The sequence below is a fragment of the Mustelus asterias genome, chromosome 8 (assembly GCF_964213995.1).
Source record: "Mustelus asterias chromosome 8, sMusAst1.hap1.1, whole genome shotgun sequence".
Lineage (NCBI taxonomy): Eukaryota > Metazoa > Chordata > Chondrichthyes > Carcharhiniformes > Triakidae > Mustelus > Mustelus asterias.
The window spans coordinates 136,852,383-136,869,840 of NC_135808.1; the positions used below are offsets into that span (position 1 = coordinate 136,852,383).

The following is a 17,458-nucleotide window of genomic DNA, read 5'->3' on the forward strand; positions in this document are numbered from 1 at the left end:
CCCACTGAGGTGGTGGAGGCTACCTCGCTGAATATGTTTAAAGCGCGGATGGATGGATTCCTGATCGGTAAGGGAATTAAGGGTTATGGGGATCAGGCGGGTAAGTGGTACTGATCCACGTCAGATCAGCCATGATCTTATTGAATGGCGGGGCAGGCTCGAGGGGCTAGATGGCCTACTCCTGCTCCTATTTCTTATGTTCTTATGTAATGCAGAAGTCAGGGAAATCAAAGAAGGTCAAGACTTGTGGCTATTGGGCATGCGGAAAGTACCATTGCAGTTGATTGGATGGTCTTAATCTTAGTGTCTCGTAGTTGGATTTGATTTAATTTGCTTTATTATTGTCACATGTATTAGTATACAGTGTAAAGTATTGTTTCTTGCATGCTATGCAGAGAAAGCATACCGTTCATAGAGAAGGAAAGGAGAGAGTGCAGAATGCAGTGTTACAGTCATAACTAGGGTGTAGAAAAAGATCAACTTAATTCAAGGTAGGTCCATTCAAAAGTCTGACCGCAGCAGGGAAGAAGCTGTTCTTGAGTCAGTTGGTACGTGACCTCAGACTTTTGTATCTTTTTTCCCGATGGAAGAAGGTGGAAGAGAGAATGTCCAGGGTGCGTGGGGTCCTTAATAATGCTGGCTGCTTTTCCGAGGCAGTGGGAAGTGTAGACATTGTCAATGGATGGGAGACTGGTTTGCGTGATGGACTGGGCTTCGTTCACGACCTTTTGCAGTTTGTTGCGGTCTTGGGCAGAGCAGGAGCCACACCAAGCTGTGATACAACCAGAAAGAATGCTTTCTATGGTGCATCTGATTTGTTTTTGAGGATAGGCATTGGGAGGATCCGGGGTCCGCACATGGTGGAGGTGGGGTGTTTAAGTTGATGGTTTGCAGAGCTGAATAGAAACCCGGGCTGATCATTGTGTTTCACGATGATCCTGGAATTGTGATAATTCTGGGTAGAAGAGAGCAGGAGCAGCTCAATGCTCTGTGCGAGCCAGGTAGTTCTGGGGATGTATGGCTAACGCTGTGTCTGTCATAAATGAGCCTGGTGGTAGAGGCGGGAACCTTCACAAACTTAAGAACCATTGAGATGAGCTCTTAAAACACCATAGCACACTAGGATATGGATGCTCAACAACCTCTCTTGGGCCCCACTATAGTTAAGAAAGCCCACCAATGCCTCTACTTTCTCAGAAGCCTAAGGAAATTTGGCATGTCAGCTACGACGCTCATCAACTTTTACAGATGCACCATAGAAAGTATTCTTTCTGGTTGTACCACAGCTTGGTATGGCTCCTGCTCTGCCCAAGACCACAAAAAACTACAAAGGATGGAGGACAAAGCCCAGTCCATCATGCAAACCAGCCTCCCACCCATTGACTCTGTCTACACTTCCCGCTACCTCGGCAAAGCAGCCAGCATAATTAAGGTTCCCATGCACCCCAGACATTCTCTCTTCCACCTTCTTCCGTCGGGAAAAAGATACAAAAGTCAGAGACATGTACCAACTGACTCAAGAACAGCTTCTTCCCTGCTGCTGTCAGACGTTTGAATGGACTTACTTCGCATTAAGTTGATCTTTCTGTACTTCCTAGCTATGACTGTAACACTACATTCTGCACTCTTTCCTTTCCTTATCTATGAATGGTATGCTTTGTCTGTATAGTGCGCAAGAAACAATACTTTTCACTGTATACTAATACAGGAAGTGACGAAGATGATTGATGAGGGTAGGGCAGTGGATGTTGTCTACATGGACTTCAGTAAGGACTTTGACAAGGTCCCTCATGGCAGACTAGTGCAGAAGGTGAAGTTGCATGGGATCAGAGGTGAGCTGGCAAGGTGGATACAAAACTAGCTCGGTCAAAGGAGACAGAGGATAGCAGTGGAAGGGTGTGTTTCTGAATGGAGGGCTGTGACAAGTGGTAGTGTGGCGACCAGAATTGAACACTATATTCCAAGTGCGGCCTCACTAAGGTTCTATAAAGCGTCAACATGACTTGCCAGGGATCAGTGCTGGGATCTTTGCTGTTTGTAATATATATAAATGATTTGAAGGAAAATGTAACTGGATTGATTAGTAAGTTTGCGGACGACACAAAGGTTGGTGGATTTGCGGATAGTGATGAGGACCATCAGAGGATACAGCAGGATATAGATCAGTTGGAAACTTGGGCGGAGAGATGGCAGATGGAGTTTAATCCGGACAAATGTGAGGTAATGCATTTTGGAAGGTATAATATAGATAGGAAATATACAGTAAATGGCAGAACCCTTAAGAGTATTGATAGGGAAAGGGATCTGGGTGTACAGGCACACAGGTCACTGAAAGTGGCAATGCAGGTGGAGAAGGTAGTCAAGAAAGCATACGGCATGCTTGCCTTCATCGGCCGGGGTATTGAGTTTAAAAATTGGCAAGTCATGTTGACGCTTTATAGAACCTTAGTGAGGCCGCATTTGAAATATAGTGTTCAATCCTGGTCGCCACACTACCAGAAGGATGTGGAGGCTTTAGAGAGGGCACAGAAAAGAGTTACCAGGATGTTGCCTGGTATGGAGGGCATTAGCTATGAGGAGAGGTTGGAGAAACTTGGTTTGTTCTCACTGGAGCGATGGAGGTTGAGGGGAGACCTGATAGAAGTCTACAAGACCATGAGAGGTATGGACAGAGTGGATAGTCAGAAGCTTTTTCCCAGGGTGGAAGAGTCAATTACTAGGGGGCATAGGTTTAAGGTGCGAGGGGCAAGGTTTAAAAGAGATGTACGAGACAGATCTTTTACACAGAGGGTGGTGGGTGCCTGGAACGCGTTGCCAGGGGAGGTAGTGGAAGCGGATATGGTAGTGACTTTTAAGGGGCGTCTTGACAAGTACATGAATGAGATGGGAATAGAGGCATATGGTCCCCGGAAGGGTAAGGGGTTTTAGTTCAGTTGGGCAGCAAGGTCGGTGCAGGCTTGGAGGGCCTGTTCCTGTGCTGTAATTATTTTTGTTCTTTGTTCTTTGTTCTATGTGACAATAATAAATCAAATCAAAAATGTTCCCTCGGAGATGCAGTGTAGACTTAAAGTTTATTTATTAGTCACAAGTCAGGCTTACGTTAACACTGTAATGAAGTTACTGTGAAATTCCCCAGTCACGACACTACGGCCGGCACCTGTTCGGGTCAATGCACCTAACCAGCACATCTTTCAGACTGTGGGAGGAAACCGGAGCACCCGGAGGAAACCCACGCAGACACAGGGAGAACGTGCAGACTCCACACAGACAGTGACCCGAGCCAGGAATTGAACCCAGGTCTCTGGAGCTGTGAAGCAGCAATGCTAACCACTGTGGCACCGTGCGGCTGAATGGCCTCCCTCAGCACTGTAGGGATTCTATGGGTCTAGATACTTGATACCAGTGCAGACATGATGGGCCGAAGGGGCTCTTTCTATGAAACTCTATGAAAGATTTCAAAGATCATTGCCAGTGTAGCTGGAACATGAAGAGCAGTTGGTAATGAGTATTTTAAAATAAATGTATAATTGAGATTTGAGTGCCATTGGCTAGGCCAGCATTATCACCCATCCCCACCAGCAGAGGGTGCTGGTGAGCTGCCTTCTTGAACCGATGCAGGTACACACACAGTGCTGTTAGGGAGGGAGTTCCAGGATTTTGACCCAGCAACAGTGAAGGAACGGTGATATATTTCCAAGTCAGGATGGTGAGTGACTTGGAGGGGAATATCCATCAAGATATTAGAGATCATGGCGTTTGGAAAATCAGAAAATGCTGGAGAAGCTTAGCAGGCCTGGCAGCATCCGTGGAGAGAAACAGAGTTAACGTTTTGGATCTAAGTAATCCTTCTACAGAACAGACTTGAAAGGTTTGTTGAGGAAATGAATCAGTTAATAACCCTGTTGAAATTCTGGAGAGAGGAATTTGAGAGAAACATGTTGACCTCCAAAATGCAATCTTGAAGCCCAGGAATTAATTTAGAATTCAATAATTCTTCAGTAATAATGAGGTTTAAGGAATTTAATTTACTTTTCACGTTGTTCATGTTGTCCCAGGGCCATTGACATCTAACCAGGAAACTTAGCACAGCAATGATCTTCCTCCAGCTGTCCCTGTAGAAAGAATGGAAATGACTGCGTTAAATTGTATAACTGAGGGAAGTACAATTGTCAGGCACACTGTGGCGATATATCCCTGCTATTCAACTTAAACCAGTTCAGATTGCTTTCATCATCTACCTAACAAGGAGCTCGTGTCTTTAGAATCTACACCCCAGTTGAAACAAAATTTATAATTCTATATCACCTTGCACAACCTCAGGATGTCACTAAATTCTTTTTCTTTTTGAAGTACTGCCATGTATAAAAACTGCTGCTAATTCGTACTGAGCACGCTCCCAGCAATGTTGTAAGTTACTAGAGAATTGCTTTTTAGTCATGTCAGTTGAAGGATGAATATCAAAGACTATTTCCTCGGGTGGATGGAGCTATTACAAGGGGGCATAACTATAGGGTTCGTGGTGGGAGATACAGGAAGGATATCAGAGGTAGGTTCTTTACGAGGAGAGTGGTTGGGGTGTGGAATGGACTGCCTGCAGTGACAGTGGAGTCAGACACTTTAGGAACATTTAAGCGGTTATTGGATAGGCACATGGAGCACACCAGGATGATAGGGAGTGGGATAGGTTGATCTTGGTTTCAGATAAAGCTCGGCACAACATCGTGGGCCGAAGGGCCTGTTCTGTGCTGTACTGTTCTATGTTCTATGTTCTAATATTGGCCAGACCAGCAGACGGGGCTCTTCGTCCAAGTGTTGTGGGATCCTCTACATTTGAGGGCAAATTAAACCTCTAACAGTGCAGCACTCCCTCAGTACTGACCCTCTGACAGTGCAGTACTCCCTCAGTACTGACCCTCTGACAGTGCGGCACTCCCTCAGTACTGACCCTCTGACAGTGCAGCACTCCCTCAGTACTGACCCTCTGACAGTGCGGCACTCCCCCAGTACTGACCCTCTGACAATGCAGCACTCTGCAGCATGGTGTCACAGTGGTTAGCACTGATGCCTCACAGCGCCAGGGACCTGGGTTTGATTCCCAGCTTGGGTCACTGTCTGTGTGGAGTCTGTGTGGAGTCTGCACATTCTCCCATGTCCTCCAGGTGCTCCGGTTTCCTCCCACAGTCCAAAAATGTGCTGGTTAGGTGGATTGGCCATGCTAAATTGCCCCTTAGTGTCAGGGGGACGAGCTAGGGTAAATGCATCGGATCATGGGGATAGAGTTTGCTCTCTGAGTAAAGAACCTACTTCGGACATCCCTCCTATATCTCCCACCATGATCCTTATAGTTATGCCCCCTAGTAACAGCTATATCCACCCGAGGAAATAGTCTCTGAACGTCCACTCTATCTATCCCCCTCATCATCTTATAAACCTCTATTAAGTCACCTCTCATCCTCCTCTGCTCGAAAGAGAAAAGCCCTAGCTCCCTCAACCTTTCCTCATAAGACTTACCCTCCAAACCAGGCAGCATCCTGGTAAATCTCCTATGCACTCTCTCCAATGCTTCCATATCCTTCTTATAGTGAGGTGACCAGAACTGCACACAATATTCCAAATGTGGTCTCACCAAGGTCCTGTACAGTTGCAGCATAACCCCACGGCTCTTAAACTCAAGCCCCCTGTTAATAAACGCTAACACACTATAGGTCTTCTTCACAGCTCTATCCACCTGAGTGGCAACTTTCAGAGATCTGTGGATATGAGCTCCAAGATCTCTCCACATTCCTCAGAACCCTACTGTTGACCCTGTAATCCGCATTCAAATTTGTCCTACCAAAATGAATCACCTCACACTTATCAGGGTTAAACTCCATCTGCCATTTTTTCGGCCCAGCTCTACATCCTATAAATGTTTCTTTGCAGCCTACAACAGCCCTCCACCTCATCCACTACTCCACCAATCTTGGTGTCATCAGCAAATTTACTGACCCATCCTTCAGCCCCCTCCTCCAAGTCATTGATAAAGTCACAAAAAGCAGAGGACCCAGCATTGATCCCTGTGGTACACCGCTGGTAACTGGTCTCCAGTCTGAAAATTTTCCAACTACCACCACCCTCTGTCTTCTATGAGATAGCCAGTTACTTATCCAATCGGCCAAATTTCCCTCTGCCTGTATCTGCCTGTATTTTGTGTTCAAGTGTCTAGAGTGGGACTTGAACCCATGACATCTTGGCTCAGAGATGCCAGTGCTTACCTCATCAGTGTGTTTGTGTCTATGGGGCCAGAGCGAGGAAATGGTTTTGAGTTAGTTGATCAGCCACAATCTGGTTGAATGGTGGAGTAGGCTTGATGGGCTGAATGGCCTATTCTGCTTCCTATGTTACAGAGCCTGAGTCCTCTCATCAGGGTGCAGCCTAGCACTCACCTTGCCAGTGCGCAGAAGATCCTTTGTGTTTCTGGTTCCGTATCCAGGTCCTCCTCACCATGCTGTAGCCACCTCCAGCCAAACCTACCTACTCTTGCTGGCTGGCCTTCCCCTCCTACTCCCTGTGAACTGCAAGATGCAATGTGCTGCCACCCTGTCCAAAAGGATCTCAGGGAGACTTTTTTGTGACTTTTAAGGGGCATCTTGACAAATACATGAATAGGATGTGAATAGAGGGATATGGTCCCCGGAAGGGGAGGGGGTTTTAGTTCAGTCGGGGCAGCATGGTCAGTGCAGGCTTGGAGGGCCAAAGGGCCTGTTCCTGTGCTGTCATTTTCTTTGTTCTTTGAGACTTTGAGACTTTGCTGATCTCGAGGTCACCCTTGTTTCTACCTCCCGCTCCCCACCTCCTCTGGTCCTAATTTTAATGCAAGCATGCACCTGACACCTGGCCTGCTTATCAACTCTCATGTCAGACATCAGAATCGATAGTGACATGGGGTTCTGCCCTGGAAATACACCTGACATCAGTGTTCCTAAACCAGAACCGAAATTCAGCCCCACAACTCTGCATCATTCTCCAAGTGTGGTCTGGAGGAGAGAACTGCATCCAGTACTCTGAGTGTGATTTGGTGATTTGGAGATTTCCTGTACTCTGAGTTGATGTTGTCTACATGGACTTTAGCAAGGCCTTTGACAAGGTACCACATGGTAGGTTGCTGCATAAGGTTAAATCTCACGGGATCCAGTGTGAGATATCTAAATGGATACAAAATTGGCTTCTTGACAGAAGCCAGAGGGTGGTTGTGGAGGGTTGTTTTTCAAACTGGAGGCCTGTGACCAGCGGTGTGCCTCAGGGATCAGTGCTGGGTCCACTGTTATTGTCATTTATATTAATGATTTGGATGAGAATATAGTTTGCAGATGACACCAAGATTGGTGGCATAGTGGATAGTGAAGAAAGTTATCTCGGATTGCAACGGGATCTTGATCAATTGGGCCAGTAGGCTGACAAATGGCAGATGGAGTTTAATTTAGATAAATGCGAGGTGCTGCATTTTGGTAGATTGAACCAGGGCAGGACTTACTCAGTTAATGGTAGGGTCTTGGGGAGAGTTACAGAACAAAGAGATCTAGGGGTACATGTTCATAGCTCCTTGAAAGTGGAGTCACAGGTGGACAAAGTGGTGAAGAAGGCATTCAGCATGCTTGGTTTCATTGATCAGAACATTGAATACAGGAGTTGGGACGTCTTGTTGAAGTTGTACAAGACATTGGTAAGGCCACACTTGGAATACTGTGTACAGTTCTGGTCACCCTATTATTGAAAGGATATTATTAAACTAGAAAGAGTGCAGAAAAGATTTACTAGGATGCTACCGGGACTTGATGATTTGAGTTATAAGGAGAGGCTGGATAGACTGGGACTTTTTTCTCTGGAGCGTAGGACGCTGAGGGGTGATCTTATAGAGGTCTATAAAATAATGAGGGGCACAGATCAGCTAGATAGTCAATATCTTTTCCCAAAGGTAGGGGAGTCTAAAACTAGAGGGCATAGGTTTACGGTGAGAGGGGAGAGATACAAAAGTGTCCAGAGGGGCAATTCTTTTACACAGAGGGTGGTGAGTATCTGGAACAAGTTGCCAGAGGTCGTAGTAGAGGCGGGTACAATTTTGTCTTTTAAAAAGCATTTAGATAGTTACATGGGTGCGATGGGTATAGAGGGATATGGGCCAAATGTAGGCAATTGGGATTAGCTTAGGGGTTTAAAAAAAAAGGGCGGCATGGACAAGTTGGGCTGAAGGGCCTGTTTCCATGCTGTAAACCTCTATGACTCAATGTGGAGATTTGGAGATTTCCAGTACTCCGAGTGTGATATGGAGATTTGGAGATTGCACAGTACTCCAAATGTGGTCTGATCAAAGATATTATTATTTTGCCTTTTACCTGTAGGAACGTCCTGACTTTTCTGAATTGGTTACCAATTTGGAGGAGTGCATTTGCAACATTGAGGTAAGAATTTGTTTAGTAAGAAGGATAATCTTTGATGCACCATTGGGATTTTTCTCAACTTGACCTTTCTATGATTTTTTTCTGTCAAGTTCTAAAGTTTTGTTCTTCCTTCTCCATGGACACAGCTGATGTCCCCAGCCTCCAGTAACAGCAGTGGATCCCTCTCCCCCTCATCCTCCTCTGACTGCCTGATGGCCCGTGGGGGACCGGGCAGGAGTCACGTGGCAGCTCTGCGTACCCGATTTGAGCTGGAGTACGCCCTAAATGCGCGGGCGTACGCAACCTGGTCTCAGAGGTAAGCCGCAGGGCAGGTGTTGGACAATGGTCTCTGGTGAGGCACGAACTCAACATAACCTTTCTTTATCAAAAAGACCCTAAACTTAAAAATACACGGCCACAAATTTCCTCAAGGCAAGAGGCCCTGTTTGGAAAATGGCACTGACATTATTGTGACAATTTAAGATTTTGTAAACAGCCCCTCACCAGATGAAAAAAAGATGATTTAGATCATCTATACTATCCTTAATATGCCAATGATAGAGTTGTTGACAAAACATAGCAAACAATCAGAACAACATAAGAAGCAGGAGCAGGAGTGGTTCATTTCCTTTCACCCACTTTTTAGTAACTCAGCTCCTACCTCAGCTCCATCTTCTCACACTATCTTCATATCCCTTCATCCTCTCAGTACCGATCTGACTGAGCACCCTGGCGAGAGGATTCCAAAGATCCACAATCCTCTGAGCGAAGACATTTCTCCTCATATCCAAAATGGCTGACCATTCTCCAGAGACTGTTACTGAGACATGCTCGAAATTCTCCAGGTGAAACAGCCTCTCAGTATGTACCCTGTCAAACCCTGGAGAATTTAAAATGTTTCTTTGGACTTTAGTGCAAATGTCTAGGCTGACACTCCAGGGCACTACTCAGGGAGTGCCACAGTGTCTTTAGTATGAGAGGATGCACTGAGGTCCTGCCTGCCCTCTCAGGTGGAAAAGAGTCAATGGCACCATTTTGGAGAAGAGCATTTTGGAGAATTGTTCTGTCCAATAGTAATCCCTAAACCAACCTCACTAATACCAGATGATGTGATTATTGTCACATTTCTGTTTCTGGGACCTCGCTGTGCAAGAATTACCCGTCACGCATTTTCACATTACAACATTGACTGCAAGTGAAAAATTAAATACACTTTGCAACGTTCTGAGACTACGAGCAGTGCTAGAAAAATGCAAGATTTTCTTTCTGTCCCTTATTCTCGGACTTTGAGTTACCTTGGGAACATTGGCAAATTACATCAATTAAATCATTTCAGGGAAATCTGCCAATAGAATCTGATCTAGCTTAATTCACATCCAGCACTTCACCCTAACTGAGTTTAATTTACATCAAGCTCTTGAAACTGACCTAGTGTAACCGGAAATTACTCAGCACATTATCATGCCGTTGTTTTTGGTTAGCTTGCCAGCCAGCCACTGGAGTTCCTAGCAACCATCCTCGTTTATACAACAACAAGTGGATTCCATATGCCACTGTTCAAACTAATATAGCATTGAGAGACATTGCCAAGTGCTTGGAAAGATAAAGATTGAATTAGTGTTTGTAATGGAAACAGTTTCAGGAAACTCTTTGTGTATGTCACTTTCAGCTCAGCTCTTCATTCCCAGACTGGTGGAAAGGAAGGAGCTGCATTTTTGTAGCACCTCTCAGGACACCCCAAGGCACATCACAGCCAATAGCCCAAATTTTGCTCTCCCCCCTGAGCGGGTTTTTTAGGCGGGGGCAGTGTGAAATTGAAGGAATGGGATTCCCTCCAGGTTCCCGCCTGTCTCAACCTCACAGTGATTTTACACTAAGAAGGGCAAGGCCTTGGACGGAAACCCTCCCTTGCCCTAATTAAGGCCTTTAAATGACCAATAATTGGTCCGTTTTCCACCCAACCTCAATTTCCCGGCTGGTGGGAGGATTGGCCTTGCATGGCAGAGTCTGGAAAATGAAAGGACTCGGCGGGGGTGGGAGGCGATGGGAGAGATGCCTCAATCAGAAGCCCCTTCCCCTGGCATTCCCAGCCTCTCCACTGAGACCCTGATCATTACCTTTGTGCCCACCCTACCCCCGGCCTTCCCAGCCTCCCCTCCTGTGGACCCCTTTATACACCCCCCCCCCCCCCAACCCCCCCAGGTTCTCCCAGCCCCCCCTCCCATGGACCTCTTGAATTACTTTGGCCTCTGGTGCCCAGACTTAGTCTCAGACATCCTTATTCAATTCCTCTTCAGTCACTGCAGGCACCGAGGAAATGCCAGTCAAAGATGTATGGGTTAGGTGGATAGTCATGATGTGGAGATGCCGGCGTTGGACTGGGGTGAACACAGTAAGAGTTTTAACAACACCAGGTTAAAGTCCAACAGGTTTATTTGGTAGCAAATACCATTAGCTTTCAGAGCGCTGCTCCTTCGTCAGATGGAGTGGAAATGTGCTCTCAAACAGTGCACAGAGACACAAAATCAAGTTACAGAATACTGATTAGAATGCGAATCCCTGCAACCAACCAGATCTTAAAGATACAGCATGGTACATTGGGGAAACCATGCAGACGCTACGACAACGGATGAATGAACACCGCTCGACAATCACCAGGCAAGACTGTTCTCTTTCTGTGGGGGAGCACTTCAGCAGTCACGGGCATTCAGCCTCTGATCTTCGGGTAAGCGTTCTCCAAGGCGGCCTTCACGACACACGACAGTGCAGAGTCGCTGAACAGAGACTGATAGCCAAGTTCCGCACACATGAGGACGGCCTAAACCGGGATGTTGGATTTATGTCACATTATCAATAACCCCCACAGCTTGCCTCCTGGACTTGCTGGCTGTCCTGTCTGGAGACAATACACTTCTCTGAGCTTAATACTCCCTCCACCGACATTGTCTGTATCTTTAAGACCTGGTTGGCTGTAGGGATTCGCATTCTAATCAGTATTCTGTAACTTGATTTTTGTGTCTCTGTGCACTGTTTGAGAGCACATTTCAACTCCATCTGACGAAGGAGCAGTGCTCCGAAAGCTAATGGTATTTGCTACCAAATAAACCTGTTGGACTTTAACCTGGTGTTGTTAAAACTCTTACTTAGGTGGATAGGCCATGGTAAATGTGTGAGGTTACAGGGATAGGGCAGGGGGGAGGGCATGGGTAAGATGCTATCAGAGAGTCAGTGCAGAACCGATGGGCCGCATGGCCTCTTCTACACTGCAGGGACTCTATATGAATCTGATTGGCCAGTAAGTCCCGAAGATGAGACTTCCTCCTGAGTGTGGAGCAGAGGTCCCGCCTGCAGCCAGCATCCACTCATTAGAACGAGGATTGGCTACAGGGCAGTTGGAGTCAGCGAGAATGTGGTTCCACCAATTGTTTGGATGGTGCGAAGTGAGACGCCACTATCTGTATAATTCAGGCCAATGCCTCACTTTTGATGTGGAATCTCTGGCACTCCAGGGATCCTTAGCCTCTGCATCAGTAAACATGCCCCCATCCCCACATCCCGCCCCAACCTGTTCGTTTTACCTCACTGTGGCAACCCCTTCCCCAGGAGGCCGAGGAATGGAGGGAGAGGGGAGGAGCCGCTTCCTCCTGAAGCATGGGACAGTGGGAACCTGTGACAAAAAAAACCTCACTTCCCACAGGTCGGGAGAAATCCCAAGAAGCTAAAGATGGGCTGGGGATGAGATTGGGGCAGCAGAGTTTTGCATAAATTCAGGATTATGGAGGATAAAAAATGGGAGGTCGCCAAGCAGAGCAAAATGCTGGAAGATACCAGAATATCCAGTGCCTTACATTTTAAAGTTTATTAGTGTCACAAGTAAGGCTTACATTAACACTGCAATGAAGTTACTGTGAAATTCCCCTAGTCGCCACAGTCCGGCACCTGTTCGGGTACACTGAGGGAGAATTTATCATGGCCACTGCACCCTAACCAGCACAACCTTTGGACTGTGGGAGGAAACCAGAGCACCCGGAGGAAACCCACGCAGGCACGGGGAGAACATGCAGACTCCACACAGACAGTGACCCAAGCCGGGAATCGAACCCGGGTCCCTGACACTGTGAGGCAGCAGTGCTAACCACCGTGCCGCCCTAATTTCCCAATAAAATATTGCAATTTCTGACATTAATTGTTGTAATCTGAAACACACTCGCTGAAAAGGCGGTGGAAGCTGTTTAAATAATAATTTTCAAAAGGGGAGTTAACTATTTGTTGACTCTTCACAGAGTCATCGAGAGTTTGATAGATTCCTGTTTGGAAAATGTGAGTGATGCAGGAGAGATCGGTTTCTTTCACTGTACAGAAGCTGTACTGACAGCTATTGTGCTGCTGATTGATGTTTTTACAGAGTGAAGCTTGCAGGAATGGTATTCATTGTGTAAAAACAACAGGACGATCACAATTTCAGCTTACCTGTGCTAAAGAAAGTCACTCAATGGCCACAGCGACCGGACTGTCCTTTCATTAAGGAGTTTGCATTTCCTGTTGAGGTATCACCACCCCTCTGAAAGAGACGGTAGAGTTTCACAGGGAGACGTTCAGCTCAGTCAACAGGATCAGGTTTCTGTCTCAGGTTTTTAATGTGGACACAATCAGACCCGGCTAGCTTCCTGGTAACTGAAACGACCTGGAGACTTCTCCGATGTCACAGAACAGGGACAAGGTTGTCTGCTCACCACTTCCCAGTCTATCGGAGGCCCACATTTTCTGCTCCTGTCCACCGTGGAAATCGTTGCGGACGGGCTGGAAAACCTGATGGACCAGCATAAGGTCCACTGTCTTTGCGGCAGTTGGAACTGGAAAACACATCCGGAGTGTGGGAAAATGGAGGGAAATCAGCTGCTTTCCCTCCCAGGCATACAGGCTGTCCCCACAGTTATCACCTGCGCGATCACCTGTGCCTTACTAACCTTATTGAGTTTTTTGAGAAAGTGACCAAGGAGGTGGATGGGGGCAAGGCAGTGGACGTGGTATATATGGATTTTAGTAAGGCGTTTGATAAGGTTCACCATGGTAGGCTTCTGCAGAAAATGCAGATGTATGGGATTGGGGGTGATCTAGGAAATTGGATCAGGAATTGGCTAGCGGATAGGAAACAGAGGGTGGTGGTTGATAGTAAATATTCATCATGGAGTGCGGTTACAAGTGGTGTACCTCAGGGATCTGTTTTGGGGCCACTGCTGTTTGTAATATTTATTAATGATCTGGATGAGGGTATAGTTGGGTGGATTAGCAAATTTGCTGATGACACCAAAGTCGGTGGTGTGGTAGACAGTGAGGAAGGGTGTCGTAGTTTGCAGGAAGACTTAGACAGGTTGCAAAGTTGGGCCGAGAGGTGGCGGATGGAGTTTAATGCGGAGAAGTGTGAGGTAATTCACTTTGGTAGGAATAACAGATGTGTTGAGTATAGGGCTAACGGGAGGACTTTGAATAGTGTGGAGGAGCAGAGGGATCTAGGTGTATGTGTGCATAGATCCCTGAAAGTTGGGAATCAAGTAGATAAGGTTGTTAAGAAGGCATATGGTGTCTTGGCGTTTATTGGTAGGGGGATTGAATTTAGGAGTCGTAGCGTTATGTTGCAACTGTACACAACTCTGGTGCGGCCGCACTTGGAGTACTGTGTGCAGTTCTGGTCCCCACATTACAGGAAGGATGTGGAGGCTTTGGAGAGGGTGCAGAGGAGGTTTACCAGGATGTTGCCTGGTATGGAGGGGAGATCCTATGAGGAGAGGCTGAGGGATTTGGGATTGTTTTCGCTGGAAAGGCGGCGGCTAAGAGGGGATCTTATTGAAACATATAAGATGATTAGAGGTTTAGATAGGGTGGATAGTGATAGCCTTTTTCCTCTGATGGAGAAATCCAGCACGAGGGGGCATGGCTTTAAATTGAGGGGGGGTAGTTATAGAACCGATGTCAGGGGTAGGTTCTTTACCCAGAGGGTGGTGAGGGATTGGAATGCCCTGCCAGCATCAGTAGTAAATGCGCCTAGTTTGGGGGCGTTTAAGAGATCCGTAGATAGGTTCATGGACGAAAAGAAATTGGTTTAGGTTGGAGGGTCACAGTTTTTTTTTTTAACTGGTCGGTGCAACATCGTGGGCCGAAGGGCCTGTTCTGCGCTGTAATGTTCTATGTTCTATGTTCTATCTGCATGATGGAATGACAATCATTTCTGAGTGCCAGTCACAAGCTCAGGACAGGCCAAAGCTCTTCACAGTGACTGATGTGTGTTTTGAAGAGGAGTCACAGATGGAATGTAAGAAATGTGACAGTCATGGCTCAGTAGGGAGACGTTTCACCTCTGAGGCAGAAGGTTGTAGATTCGTAGACACATTCCAGAAGACTTCAACATAAATTGAAAAACTGCCAAATGGAGCAGGGGCAGTGCTGAGGGAGTGCCGCACTGTCAGAGGGGCAGTACTGAGGGAGTGCTGCACTGTCAGAGGGTCAGTACTGAGGGAGTGCTGCACTGTCAGAGGGTCAGTGCTGAGGGAGCGCCGCACTGTCAGAGGGACAGTACTGAGGGAGTGCTGCACTGTCAGAGGGTCAGTACTGGGGGAGCGCCGCACTGTCAGAGGGTCAGTACTGAGAGAGTGCTGCACTGTCAGAGGGTCAGTACTGAGGGGGTGCTGCACTGTCAGAGGGTCAGTACTGAGGGGGTGCTGCACTGTCAGAGGGTCAGTACTGAGGGAGTGCTGCAGTGTCAGAGGGTCAGAACTGAGGGAGTGCCGCATTGTCACAGGGTCAGTACTGAAGGAGTGCCGCACTGTCACAGGGTCAGTACTGAGGGAGTGCTGCACTGTCAGAGGGTCAGTACTGAGGGAGTGCTGCATTGTCAGAGGGTCAGTGCTGAGGGAGTGCCGCACTGTCACAGGGTCAGTACTGAGGGAGTGCCGCATTGCCACAGGGTCAGTACTGAGGGAGTGCTGCACTGTCACAGGGTCAGTACTGAGGGAGTGCTGCACTGTCAGAGGGTCAGTACTGAGGGAGCGCCGCACTGTCAGAGGGTCAGTACTGAGGGAGTGCTGCACTGTCAGAGGGTCAGTACTGAGGGAGTGCCGCACTGTCAGAGGGTCAGTACTGAGGGAGCGCCGCACTGTCAGAGGGTCAGTACTGAGGGAGTCCCGCACTGTCAGAGGGTCAGTACTGAGGGAGCGCCGCACTGTCAGAGGGTCAGTACTGAGGGAGTGCCGCACTGTCAGAGGGTCAGTTCTGAGGGAGTGCCACACTGTCAGAGGGTCAGTTCTGAGGGAGTGCCGCACTGTCTGAGAATCAGTGCAGAGTTAGACCTCAGAAACGCCCTCCAGCTGCTGAAATCCCAGATCTGACGCTTGTTTGTAAATAACTATTTATTGTTGGCAATAAACTCCTTGTTGCTTTGAGCTGCATTGAGTTGTCTTTGATCCATTACGATTCTATTATTAAGTGCTATAAATATGACAATGTTTAATATTTTACTGGCTGGAGTGTCAGTAATGAAAGAGCAAAGATTGAAGGGACCAAAGGGAGAATTTCCTCTGCACAGGGAGTCGTCACGACTGGACTTCACTGATTAAAAGCGGATTCAATAATAACCAATTGTTCAGTCATTGAGTTCCTTCCAAGTCACTCACCATCCAGACTTTGAAATATATCGCCGTTCCTTCACTGTCGCTGGGTCAAAACCCTGCAACTCCCTCCCTAACAGCACTGTGGGTGTACCTACACCACATGGACTGCAGCGGCTCAAGAAGGCAGCTCACCACCATGTGTAATAAATGCCAGCATTGCAGTGATGCCTCTTGCTTGAGGATTTATAAGAAAATGTGATTGTTGATGTTTGTTCCCAGTGGCTCTGACCATCATTCTTCCCAAGGAATTCCACTGGAGGACCTCAGGAAGAATCTGCAATACCCACCAATGGATGCCAATGGTGAGTGACATCCTTCCTCAATTCATTGTACAGCTGGGCTACCAAACTTTATGAATTATCCATGGAATCTGGGTGTCACGGGAAGGACAGCATTTGTTGCCCACCCCTAATTCCTCTTGAACTGAGTGGCTGGGCTCGGCCATTTCACAGGGCAGTTTAGGGTTTGCTAAGACAATTGTCAGGGTCACCATTATTGAACTGGCTTTATATTCCATACTTATTAATTTATCTTCCATTTCATCAGCTGCTGTGGTGGGATTTGAACCTGTGTCCCTGGAGCACTAGTTTAGCCCAATGGCATTACCACGAAACCACCATCTCCCTATTGTTGCAGCTTTGGTTGGTATTGGGGTAGTAACGCTAGCGACGTGAGTTGTAGCTCACTGGCTGCTATCGCATCCCTGTGTCCGAAAGTCCCGGGATCGAGTTCCACTCGAAAACGTGAATACTCTACATTCTGCTGTGCAACTTCTCAACTAATTCCTTCTTTTAATTGCAGGCTATGTATCTGATCCTCTCAGTACCATGCGGTACAATTCCTGTAGCAGCGGGAGCCTCGAGGATAGTTCCTGAATTCCCACAGTGTCATTTAGGTTGACTAAATCCCTGGAAGGTGAGGGAATAACTGGCAGAGGAGCAACATGCAACAGCATTCTGATACCAATTAGGCAGAGATTATCACACCTCAATTCCCTCACTGTTCATTTATTGAACTCTCATACCCCAGAATATAGAATTACACAGAGGTTACAACAATGAAACTTCGTTCCAACGGCTCAATGTTATTTATGCTCCACACAGGCCTCCTCCCACTCCTCTTCATCTCACCCTATCACCATCTCCATCTGTTCCTTACTCCTTCATGTATTCATCCCAGCTTCCCCCTTAAATGTATCGATACTATTCACTTCAACCACTCCCTGTGGGAGTGGGTCCCACATTCTGACCTCTCCCTGGGTAAAGAAGTTTCTCCTGAATTCCCAATTAGATTTATTGGTGACTATCTTAAACTTATAAGTGCTAATTTTTGCCTTTGGCACAAGTTGGAAACATCTACCTTTAGAAGCTTTTTATA

At 47.1% G+C, this 17,458-nt stretch overlaps 1 protein-coding gene across 1 annotated transcript in view; it reads left to right on the forward strand.

The window, feature by feature from the left end:
• tnni3k (TNNI3 interacting kinase) overlaps positions 1-17,200 on the forward strand; it is a 97,387-nt gene extending 80,187 nt beyond the window's left edge. Inside the window, exons 22-25 of the mRNA XM_078219035.1 lie at positions 8,379-8,438; positions 8,564-8,733; positions 16,301-16,383; positions 16,883-17,200. Of these exons, the coding sequence (XP_078075161.1) occupies positions 8,379-8,438; positions 8,564-8,733; positions 16,301-16,383; positions 16,883-16,956 (387 nt within the window). The 3' untranslated portion in view covers positions 16,957-17,200. The remainder of the gene's footprint in view (positions 1-8,378; positions 8,439-8,563; positions 8,734-16,300; positions 16,384-16,882) is intronic.
• Positions 17,201-17,458: the final 258 nt, after the last annotated feature.